The following is an 11,216-nucleotide window of genomic DNA, read 5'->3' as shown; positions in this document are numbered from 1 at the left end:
GAGGTTACAGAGATAGGGAGGATTGTAGGGGCTGGAGAAGGTTACAGAGATAGGGTGTGTTGTAGGGGCTGGAGGAGGTTACAGAGATAGGGAGGGTAGTAGGGGCTGGAGGAGGTTACAGAGATAGGGAGAGTTGTAGGGGCTGGAGGAGGGTACAGAGATAGGGAGGATTGTAGGGGCTGGAGGAGGTTACAGAGATAGGGAGCATTGTAGGGACTGGAGGAGGTTACAGAGATAGGGTGGGGTGTAGGGGCTGGAGGAGGTTACAGAGCTAGGGAGGGTTGGAGGGGCTGGAGGAGGGTACAGAGATAGGGAGGGTTGGAGGGGCTGGAGGAGGTTACAGAGATAGGGAGGGATGTAGCGGCTGGAGGAGGTTACTGAGATAGGGAGGGTTGGAGGGGCTGGAGGAGGTTACAGAGATAGGGAGGGTTGTAGGGGCTGGGGGAGGTTACAGAGATAGGGAGGGTTGAAGGGACTGGAGGAGGTTACAGAGATAGGGAGGGTTGGAGGGGCTGGAGGAGGGTACAGAGATAGGGATGGTTGGAGGGGCTGGGGGAGGTTACAGAGATAGGGAGGGTTGAAGGGACTGGAGGAGGTTACAGAGATAGGGAGGGTTGTAGGGACTGTAGGAGGTTACAGAGATAGGGAGGGTTGGAGGGGCTGGGGAGGTTACAGAGATAGGGAGGGTTGGAGGGGCTGGAGGAGGTTACAGAGATAGGGAGGGTTGGAGGGGCTGGGGGAGGTTACAGAGATAGGGCGGGTTGGAGGGGCTGTGGGAGGTTACAGAGATAGGGAGGGTTGGAGGGGCTGGAGGAGGTTACAGAGATAGGGAGGGTTGGAGGGGCTGGAGGAGGTTACAGAGATAGGGAGGGTTGTAGGGGCTGGAGGAGGTTACAGAGATAGGGAGGGTTGGAGGGGCTGGGGGAGGTTACAGAGATAGCGAGGTTTGTAGGGGCTGGGGGAGGTTACAGAGATTGGGAGGGTTGTAGGGGCTGGAGGTGGTTACAGCGATAGGGAGGGTTGTAGGAGGTTACAGAGATAGGGAGGGTTGTAGGGGCTGGAGGAGGTTACAGAGATAGGGAGGGTTGGAGGGGCTGGAGGAGGTTAATGAGATAGGGAGGGGTGTAGGGGCTGGAGGAGGTTACAGAGATTATGAGGGTTTTAGGGGCTGAAGGAGGTTACAGAGATAGTGAGGGTTGGAGGTGCTGGGGGAGGTTACAAAGATAGGGAGGGTTGTAGGGACTGGAGGAGGTTACAGAGATAGGGAGGGTTTTGGGGCTGGAGGAGGTTACAGAGATAGGGAGGGTTGGAGGCGCTGGAGGAGGTTACAGAGATAGTGAGGGTTGGAGGGGCTGGGGGAGGGTACAGAGATAGTGAGAGTTGGAGGGGCTGGGGGAGGGTACAGAGATAGGGAGGGTTGTAGGGACTGGAGGAGGTTACAGAGATAGGGAGGGGTGTAGGGGCTGGAGGAGGTTACAGAGATAGTGAGGGTTGGAGGCGCTGGAGCAGGTTACAGAGATAGTGAGGGTTGGAGGGGCTAGGGGAGGTTACAGAGATAGGGAGGGTGTAGGGGTTGGAGGAGGTTACATAGATAGGGAGGGTTGTAGGGGCTGGGGGAGGTTACAGAGATAGGGAGGGGTGTAGGGACTGGAGCAGGTTACAGAGATAGGGAGGGGTGTAGGTGCTGGAGGAGGTTACAGAGATAGGGAGGGTTGTAGGGGCTGGAGGAGGTTACAGAGATAGGGAGGGGTTTAGGGTCTGGAGGAGGTTACAGATATAGGGAGGGTTGGAGGGGCTGGGGGAGGTTACAGAGATAGTGAGTGTTGGAGGGGCTGGGGGAGGGTACAGAGATAGTGAGGGTTGGAGGGGCTGGAGGAGGTTACAGAGATAGTGAGGGTTGGAGGGGCTGGAGGAGTTTACAGAGATAGGGAGGGGTGTAGGGGCCCGAGGAGGTTACAGAGATAGTGAGGGTTGGAGGGGCTGGGGGATGTTACAGAGATAGGGAGGGTTGGAGGCGCTGGAGGAGGTTACAGAGATAGGGCGGGTTGGAGGCGCTGGAGGAGGTTACAGAGATAGGGAGGGTTGGAGGCGCTGGAGGAGGTTACAGAGATAGGGAGGGTTGGAGGGGCTGGGGGAGGGTACAGAGATAGGGAGGGTTGGAGGGGCTGGGGGAGGTTACAGAGATAGTGAGGGTTGGAGGGGCTGGGGGAGGTTACAGAGATAGTGAGGGTTGGAGGGGCTGGGGGAGGGTACAGAGATAGTGAGGGTTGGAGGCGCTGGAGGAGGTTACAGAGATAGTGAGGGTTGGAGGGGCTGGGGGAGGTCACAGAGATAGGGAGGGTTGGAGGGGCTGGGGGAGGATACAGAGATAGGAAGGGTTGTAGGGGCTGGAGGAGGGTACAGAGATAGGGAGGGTTGTAGGGGCTGGGGGAGGTTACAGAGATAGCGAGGTTTGTAGGGGCTGGGGGAGGTTACAGAGATTGGGAGGGTTGTAGGGGCTGGAGGTGGTTACAGCGATAGGGAGGGTTGTAGGAGGTTACAGAGATAGGGAGGGTTGTAGGGGCTGGAGGAGGTTACAGAGATAGGGAGGGTTGGAGGGGCTGGAGGAGGTTAATGAGATAGGGAGGGGTGTAGGGGCTGGAGGAGGTTACAGAGATAGGGAGGGTTTTAGGGGCTGAAGGAGGTTACAGAGATAGTGAGGGTTGGAGGTGCTGGGGGAGGTTACAAAGATAGGGTTGTAGGGACTGGAGGAGGTTACAGAGATAGGGAGGGTTTTGGGGCTGGAGGAGGTTACAGAGATAGGGAGGGTTGGAGGCGCTGGAGGAGGTTACAGAGATAGTGAGGGTTGGAGGGGCTGGGGGAGGGTACAGAGATAGTGAGAGTTGGAGGGGCTGGGGGAGGGTACAGAGATAGGGAGGGTTGTAGGGACTGGAGGAGGTTACAGAGATAGGGAGGGGTGTAGGGGCTGGAGGAGGTTACAGAGATAGTGAGGGTTGGAGGCGCTGGAGCAGGTTACAGAGATAGTGAGGGTTGGAGGGGCTAGGGGAGGTTACAGAGATAGGGAGGGTGTAGGGGTTGGAGGAGGTTACATAGATAGGGAGGGTTGTAGGGGCTGGGGGAGGTTACAGAGATAGGGAGGGGTGTAGGGACTGGAGGAGGTTACAGAGATAGGGAGGGGTGTAGGTGCTGGAGGAGGTTACAGAGATAGGGAGGGTTGTAGGGGCTGGAGGAGGTTACAGAGATAGGGAGGGGTTTAGGGTCTGGAGGAGGTTACAGATATAGGGAGGGTTGGAGGGGCTGGGGGAGGTTACAGAGATAGTGAGTGTTGGAGGGGCTGGGGGAGGGTACAGAGATAGTGAGGGTTGGAGGGGCTGGAGGAGGTTACAGAGATAGTGAGGGTTGGAGGGGCTGGAGGAGTTTACAGAGATCGGGAGGGGTGTAGGGGCTCGAGGAGGTTACAGAGATAGTGAGGGTTGGAGGGGCTGGAGGAGTTTACAGAGATAGGGAGGGGTGTAGGGGCTCGAGGAGGTTACAGAGATAGGGAGGGTTGGAGGCGCTGGAGGAGGTTACAGAGATAGGGCGGGTTGGAGGCGCTGGAGGAGGTTACAGAGATAGGGAGGGTTGGAGGCGCTGGAGGAGGTTACAGAGATAGGGAGGGTTGGAGGGGCTGGGGGAGGGTACAGAGATAGGGAGGGTTGGAGGGGCTGGGGGAGGTTACAGAGATAGTGAGGGTTGGAGGGGCTGGGGGAGGGTACAGAGATAGCGAGGGTTGGAGGGGCTGGAGGAGGGTACAGAGATAGGGAGGGTTGTAGGGGTTGGAGGAGGTTACAGAGATAGGGAGGGTTGTAGGGGTTGGAGGAGGTTACAGAGATATGGAGGGTTGTAGGGGCTGGAGGAGGGTACAGAGATAGGGAGGGTTGTAGGGACTGGAGGAGGTTACAGATATAGGGAGGGTTGGAGGCGCTGGAGGAGGTTACAGAGATAGTGAGGGTTGGAGGGGCTGGGGGAGGGTACAGAGATAGGGAGGATTGTAGGGACTGGAGGAGGTTACAGAGATAGTGAGGGTTGGAGGCGCTGGAGGAGGTTACAGAGATAGTGAGGGTTGGAGGGGCTGGGGGAGGGTACAGAGATAGGGAGGATTGTAGGGACTGGAGGAGGTTACAGAGATAGTGAGGGTTGGAGGCGCTGGAGGAGGTTACAGAGATAGTGAGGGTTGGAGGGGCTGGGGAAGGGTACAGAGATAGGGAGGATTGTAGGGGCTGGAGGAGGTTACAGAGATAGGGAGGGTTGTAGGGGCTGGAGGAGGTTACAGAGATAGTGAGGGTTGGAGGGGCTGGGAGAGGTTACAGAGATAGTGAGGGTTGGAGGGGCTGGAGGAGGTTACAGAGATAGGGAGGGTTGGAGGGGCTGGAGGAGGTTACAGAGATAGTGAGGGTTGGAGGGGCTGGGGGAGGGTACAGAGATAGGGAGGGTTGGAGGGGCTGGAGGAGGTTACAGAGATAGGGAGGGTTGGAGGGGCTGGAGGAGGTTACAGAGGTAGGGAGGGTTGGAGGGGCTGGGGGAGGTTACAGAGATAGGGAGGGTTGGAGGGGCTGGAGGAGGTTACAGAGATAGTGAGGGTTGGAGGGGCTGGGGGAGGTTACAGAGATAGGGAGGGTTGGAGGGGCTGGGGGAGGGTACAGAGATAGGGAGGGTTGGAGGGGCTGCGGAGGGTACAGAGATAGGGTTGGAGGGGCTGGGGGAGGTTACAGAGATAGTGAGAGTTGGAGGGGCTGGGGGAGGGTACAGAGATAGTGAGGGTTGGAGGAGGTTACAGAGATAGGGAGGGTTGTATGGGCTGGAGGAGCTTACAGAGATAGTGAGGGTTCGAGGGGCTGGGGGAGGTTACAGAGATAGGGAGGGTTGGAGGGGCTGGGGGAGGGTACAGTGATAGTGAGGGTTTGAGGGGCTGGGGGAGGTTACAGATATAGGGAGGGTTGGAGGGGCTGGGGGAGGTTACAGAGATAGGGAGGGTTGTAGGGGCTGGAGGAGGTTACAGAGATAGGGAGGGGTTTAGGGTCTGGAGGAGGTTACAGATATAGGGAGGGTTGGAGGGGCTGGGGGAGGGTACAGAGATAGTGAGGGTTGGAGGGGCTGGAGGAGGTTACAGAGATAGTGAGGGTTGGAGGGGCTGGAGGAGTTTACAGAGATAGGGAGGGGTGTAGGGGCTCGAGGAGGTTACAGAGATAGTGAGGGTTGGAGGGGCTGGGGGATGTTACAGAGATAGGGAGGGTTGGAGGGGCTGGAGGAGGTTACAGAGATAGGGAGGGTTGGAGGCGCTGGAGGAGGTTACAGAGATAGGGCGGGTTGGAGGCGCTGGAGGAGGTTACAGAGATAGGGAGGGTTGGAGGCGCTGGAGGAGGTTACAGAGATAGGGAGGGTTGGAGGGGCTGGGGGAGGGTACAGAGATAGGGAGGGTTGGAGGGGCTGGGGGAGGTTACAGAGATAGTGAGGGTTGGAGGGGCTGGGGGAGGGTACAGAGATAGCGAGGGTTGGAGGGGCTGGAGGAGGGTACAGAGATAGGGAGGGTTGTAGGGGTTGGAGGAGGTTACAGAGATAGGGAGGGTTGTAGGGGTTGGAGGAGGTTACAGAGATATGGAGGGTTGTAGGAGCTGGAGGAGGGTACAGAGATAGGGAGGGTTGTAGGGACTGGAGGAGGTTACAGATATAGGGAGGGTTGGAGGGGCTGGGGGAGGTTACAGAGATAGTGAGGGTTGGAGGGGCTGGGGGAGGGTACAGAGATAGCGAGGGTTGGAGGGGCTGGAGGAGGGTACAGAGATAGGGAGGGTTGTAGGGGTTGGAGGAGGTTACAGAGATAGTGAGGGTTGGAGGGGCTGGGGGAGGGTACAGAGATAGGGAGGATTGTAGGGACTGGAGGAGGTTACAGAGATAGTGAGGGTTGGAGGCGCTGGAGGATGTTACAGAGATAGGGAGGGTTGGAGGGGCTGGAGGAGGTTACAGAGATAGTGAGGGTTGGAGGGGCTGGGGGAGGGTACAGAGATAGGGAGGGTTGGAGGGGCTGGAGGAGGTTACAGAGATAGGGAGGGTTGGAGGGGCTGGAGGAGGTTACAGAGGTAGGGAGGGTTGGAGGGGCTGGGGGAGGTTACAGAGATAGGGAGGGTTGGAGGGGCTGGAGGAGGTTACAGAGATAGTGAGGGTTGGAGGGGCTGGGGGAGGTTACAGAGATAGGGAGGGTTGGAGGGGCTGGGGGAGGGTACAGAGATAGGGAGGGTTGGAGGGGCTGCGGAGGGTACAGAGATAGGGTTGGAGGGGCTGGGGGAGGTTACAGAGATAGTGAGAGTTGGAGGGGCTGGGGGAGGGTACAGAGATAGTGAGGGTTGGAGGAGGTTACAGAGATAGGGAGGGTTGTAGGGGCTGGAGGAGCTTACAGAGATAGTGAGGGTTGGAGGGGCTGGGGGAGGTTACAGAGATAGGGAGGGTTGGAGGGGCTGGGGGAGGGTACAGAGATAGTGAGGGTTTGAGGGGCTGGGGGAGGTTACAGATATAGGGAGGGTTGGAGGGGCTGGGGGAGGTTACAGAGATAGGGAGGGTTGTAGGGGCTGGAGGAGGTTACAGAGATAGGGAGGGGTTTAGGGTCTGGAGGAGGTTACAGATATAGGGAGGGTTGGAGGGGCTGGGGGAGGGTACAGAGATAGTGAGGGTTGGAGGGGCTGGAGGAGGTTACAGAGATAGTGAGGGTTGGAGGGGCTGGAGGAGTTTACAGAGATAGGGAGGGGTGTAGGGGCTCGAGGAGGTTACAGAGATAGTGAGGGTTGGAGGGGCTGGGGGATGTTACAGAGATAGGGAGGGTTGGAGGGGCTGGAGGAGGTTACAGAGATAGGGAGGGTTGGAGGCGCTGGAGGAGGTTACAGAGATAGGGCGGGTTGGAGGCGCTGGAGGAGGTTACAGAGATAGGGAGGGTTGGAGGCGCTGGAGGAGGTTACAGAGATAGGGAGGGTTGGAGGGGCTGGGGGAGGGTACAGAGATAGGGAGGGTTGGAGGGGCTGGGGGAGGTTACAGAGATAGTGAGGGTTGGAGGGGCTGGGGGAGGGTACAGAGATAGCGAGGGTTGGAGGGGCTGGAGGAGGGTACAGAGATAGGGAGGGTTGTAGGGGTTGGAGGAGGTTACAGAGATAGGGAGGGTTGTAGGGGTTGGAGGAGGTTACAGAGATATGGAGGGTTGTAGGGGCTGGAGGAGGGTACAGAGATAGGGAGGGTTGTAGGGACTGGAGGAGGTTACAGATATAGGGAGGGTTGGAGGGGCTGGGGGAGGTTACAGAGATAGTGAGGGTTGGAGGGGCTGGGGGAGGGTACAGAGATAGCGAGGGTTGGAGGGGCTGGAGGAGGGTACAGAGATAGGGAGGGTTGTAGGGGTTGGAGGAGGTTACAGAGATAGTGAGGGTTGGAGGGGCTGGGGGAGGGTACAGAGATAGGGAGGATTGTAGGGACTGGAGGAGGTTACAGAGATAGTGAGGGTTGGAGGCGTTGGAGGAGGTTACAGAGATAGTGAGGGTTGGAGGGGCTGGGGGAGGGTACAGAGATAGGGAGGATTGTAGGGGCTGGAGGAGGTTACAGAGATAGGGAGGGTTGTAGGGGCTGGAGGAGGTTACAGAGATAGGGAGGGTTGGAGGGGCTGGAGGAGGTTACAGAGATAGGGAGGATTGTAGGGGCTGGAGGAGGTTACAGAGATAGGGAGGATTGTAGGGGCTGGAGGAGGTTACAGAGATAGTGAGGGTTGGAGGGGCTGGGGGAGGTTACAGAGATAGTGAGGGTTGGAGGGGCTGGAGGAGGTTACAGAGATAGGGAGGGTTGGAGGGGCTGGAGGAGGTTACAGAGATAGTGAGGGTTGGAGGGGCTGGGGGAGGGTACAGAGATAGGGAGGGTTGGAGGGGCTGGAGGAGGTTACAGAGATAGGGAGGGTTGGAGGGGCTGGAGGAGGTTACAGAGGTAGGGAGGGTTGGAGGGGCTGGGGGAGGTTACAGAGATAGGGAGGGTTGGAGGGGCTGGGGGAGGTTACAGAGATAGGGAGGGTTGGAGGGGCTGGGGGAGGGTACAGAGATAGGGAGGGTTGGAGGGGCTGGGGGAGGGTACAGAGATAGGGAGGGTTGGAGGGGCTGCGGAGGGTACAGAGATAGGGAGGGTTGTAGGGGCTGGAGGAGCTTACAGAGATAGTGAGGGTTGGAGGGGCTGGGGGAGGGTACAGAGATAGGGAGGGTTGGAGGGGCTGGGGAAGGTTCAGAGATAGTGAGGGTTTGAGGGGCTGGGGGAGGTTACAGATATAGGGAGGGTTGGAGGGGCTGGGGGAGGGTACAGAGATAGGGAGGGTTGGAGGGGCTGAGGGAGGGTACAGAGATAGTGAGGGTTGGAGGGGCTGGGGGAGGGTACAGAGATAGTGAGGGTTGGAGGGGCTGGAGGAGGTTACAGAGATAGTGAGGGTTGGAGGGGCTGGAGGAGGTTACAGAGATAGGGAGGGTTGGAGGGGCTGAGGGAGGGTACAGAGATAGTGAGGGTTGGAGGGGCTGGGGGAGGGTACAGAGATAGTGAGGGTTGGAGGGGCTGGGGGAGGTTACAGAGATAGTGAGGGTTGGAGGGGCTGGAGGAGGTTACAGAGATAGTGAGGGTTGGAGGGGCTGGGGGAGGTTACAGAGATAGTGAGGGTTGGAGGGGCTGGAGGAGGTTACAGAGATAGTGAGGGTTGGAGGGGCTGGAGGAGGTTACAGAGATAGTGAGGGTTGGAGGGGCTGAGGGAGGTTACAGAGATAGGGAGGGTTGGAGGGGCTGGGGGAGGGTACAGAGATAGGAAATGATTGTTCTATTTGTTTGCTGACAGTCTGTGGTGGAGTTACCAACTGTGACAGTAACTCCGGAATCCAGTTCATTCGGGAAGTGAAGGAAAGTTTCCAGATCGAGGATTCCTCGAAGATTCTATCCAGGAGCAATGGGATAGTTCGGATTTGCAAACTCGCTGCCTGCTCCAGTTGAAGATTGGGTCCTATTGGTGATAACCTCCCTGGGATGAGACTGTGTTCAGATGTCACCCTCTCCATCGAGACCAGAGCAGTCCAGAGATCCGCCACCCCACCCAGTCTCAGATGCGGAGGCAATGTGGGAGCACATCGGGAGAGACTGCTGGCCATGGGATCCGGACAATGTGTCTGAAGCGGACTGCTCAATGAGCCTGCTGTCTTGACAAAAATATATACCCATGATCTCCTCGGGGTGGATAAATGATTGAAAAGGTCTATTGGTATCCTTTCTCTCTGTCTCTCTCTCTCTCTCTGTCTCTCTCTCTGTCTGTCTCCCTCTCTGTCTCTCTCTCTCTCTGTCTCCCTCTCTGTCTCTCTCTCTCTCTCTCGCTCTCTCTGTCTCTCTCTCTGTCTGTCTCCCTCTCTGTCTCTCTCTCTCTGTCTCTCTCTCTCTCTGTCTCTCTCTCGGTCTGTCTCTCTCTCTCTTTCTGTCTCTCTCTCTCTGTCTCTCTCTCTGTCTATCTCTCTCTGTCTCTCTTTCTGTCTCTCTCTCTCTCTGTCTGTCTGTCTCTCTCTCTCTCTGCCTCTCTATCTCTCTCTCTCTCTGGCTCTCTCTCTGTCTCTCTCTGTCTCTCTCTCTCTCGGTCTGTCTCTCTCTCTCTGGCTCTCTCTCTCTGTCTCTCTCTCTCTCTGTCTCTCTCTGCCTCTCATTCTCTGGCTCTCTCTCTCTCTCTGTCTCTCTCTGCCTCTCTCTGTCTCTCTCTGTCTCCCTCTCTCTGTCTCTCTGTCTGCCTCTCTCTGTCTGTCTCTCTCTCGCTCTCTGCCTCTCTCTCTCTGTCTCTCTCCCTCCAGCTCTCTCTCTGTCTCTCTCTCTATGTCTCTCTCTCTCTATGTCTTTCTCTCTGTCTCTCTCTCTCTGTGTCTCTCTCTCTGCTTCCCTCTCTCTGTCTCACTCTCTCTCTCTGTCTGTTTCTTTCTCTCTGCCTCTCTCTCTTTGTCTCTCTGTCGCTCTCTCTCTGCCTCTGTTTCTTTCTCTCTATCTGTCTCTCTGTGTCTCTCTCTTCTCTATTTGTATCTCTCTCTCCCCGTCACAGTTCTCTGTCTCTCTCTCTCTCCATCTATCTCTCTCTCGCTCTCTCTCGCTCTAGCTCGGTCTCTTCTCTATCTGCCTCTCTCTCTCTCCCCCCTCATCTCTCTCTGTGTCTCTTTCTCTCTCCCTCTCTCTGTTATAACTCGCTCAATGCTTACGGGGAGGGAGCGACCACTCTGCCTGGGAGTCTCGAGCTTTCCTGCGAAGTGTGTGAGGGTCTGGGATCGATCGTGGTAAACGGTTCAATGTAAATGCGATCGAGGATAGACCCGACAGGCTGGGAAGGAATTAAATTGTAAATATCTTCCAATTATAATAAACCAAAGATGCTTTTTACTGAATTCAGTTTCGTCTCCTCATGGTGTACAAAACTCTCTGCCTCTTTCTTCTACACTCCCTCTCTCCACCTGTCTCTCTCGCCCTGTCTCTCTCTCTCTCTCCCTCCCTCCGCCTTTGGTCTCGGTTTGCCTCCCTGTCTCTATTACCGCAGAAACTTCAGAGTCGTGAACACCTCCCAGTCCATCACACGAACCCGCCTCCCATCCACTGACTCCGTCTAGACCTCCCGCTGCCTGGGGAAAGCGGGCAGCATAATCAAAGACCCCTCCCACCCGGCTTACTCACTCTTCCAACTTCTTCCATCGGGCAGGAGATACAGAAGTCTGAGAACACACACGGACAGACTGAAAAACAGCTTCTTCCCCACTGTCACCAGACTCCTAAACAACCCTCTTATGGACTGACCTCGTTAACACTACACCCTGTATGCTTCATCCGATGCCAGTGCTTATGTAGTTACATTGTGGACCTTGTGTTGCCCTATTATGTATTTTCTTTTATTCCCTTTTCTTCCCATGTACTTAATGATCTGTTGAGCTGCTCGCAGAAAAATACTTTTCACTGTACCTCGGTACACGTGACAATAAACAAATCCAATCCAATTTCTCTGACCCAGACCCCCTCCATCATTTTCTGTCTCTCCCTCCTCCACACCTCCTTCCTTCTGTCTGCCACTCAGTGCCTCACTGAACTCTCCCTCCCTCTCGATTTTTCTCTATCTCTCTCCACCATCCATCTCTCTCTATCTCTCTTCACCACCATCTCCTCTCTCTCTCTCTCTC

The 11,216-nt window shown here is 56.6% G+C and overlaps 1 protein-coding gene across 1 annotated transcript in view; it reads left to right on the top strand.

The window, feature by feature from the left end:
• The window catches only part of LOC140410111 (uncharacterized), a 71,170-nt gene extending 60,734 nt beyond the window's left edge, over positions 1–10,436 (top strand). The window contains exon 2 of the mRNA XM_072498053.1: positions 8,870–10,436. Coding sequence (XP_072354154.1) covers positions 9,267–10,346 — 1,080 coding nt within the window. The 5' untranslated portion in view covers positions 8,870–9,266 and the 3' untranslated portion in view covers positions 10,347–10,436. The remainder of the gene's footprint in view (positions 1–8,869) is intronic.
• Positions 10,437–11,216: the final 780 nt, after the last annotated feature.

The sequence above is a fragment of the Scyliorhinus torazame genome, chromosome 4 (assembly GCF_047496885.1).
Source record: "Scyliorhinus torazame isolate Kashiwa2021f chromosome 4, sScyTor2.1, whole genome shotgun sequence".
Lineage (NCBI taxonomy): Eukaryota > Metazoa > Chordata > Chondrichthyes > Carcharhiniformes > Scyliorhinidae > Scyliorhinus > Scyliorhinus torazame.
The sequence above is the reverse complement of the archived record's forward strand: the minus strand, read 5'-3'. Positions and strand labels throughout refer to the sequence as shown.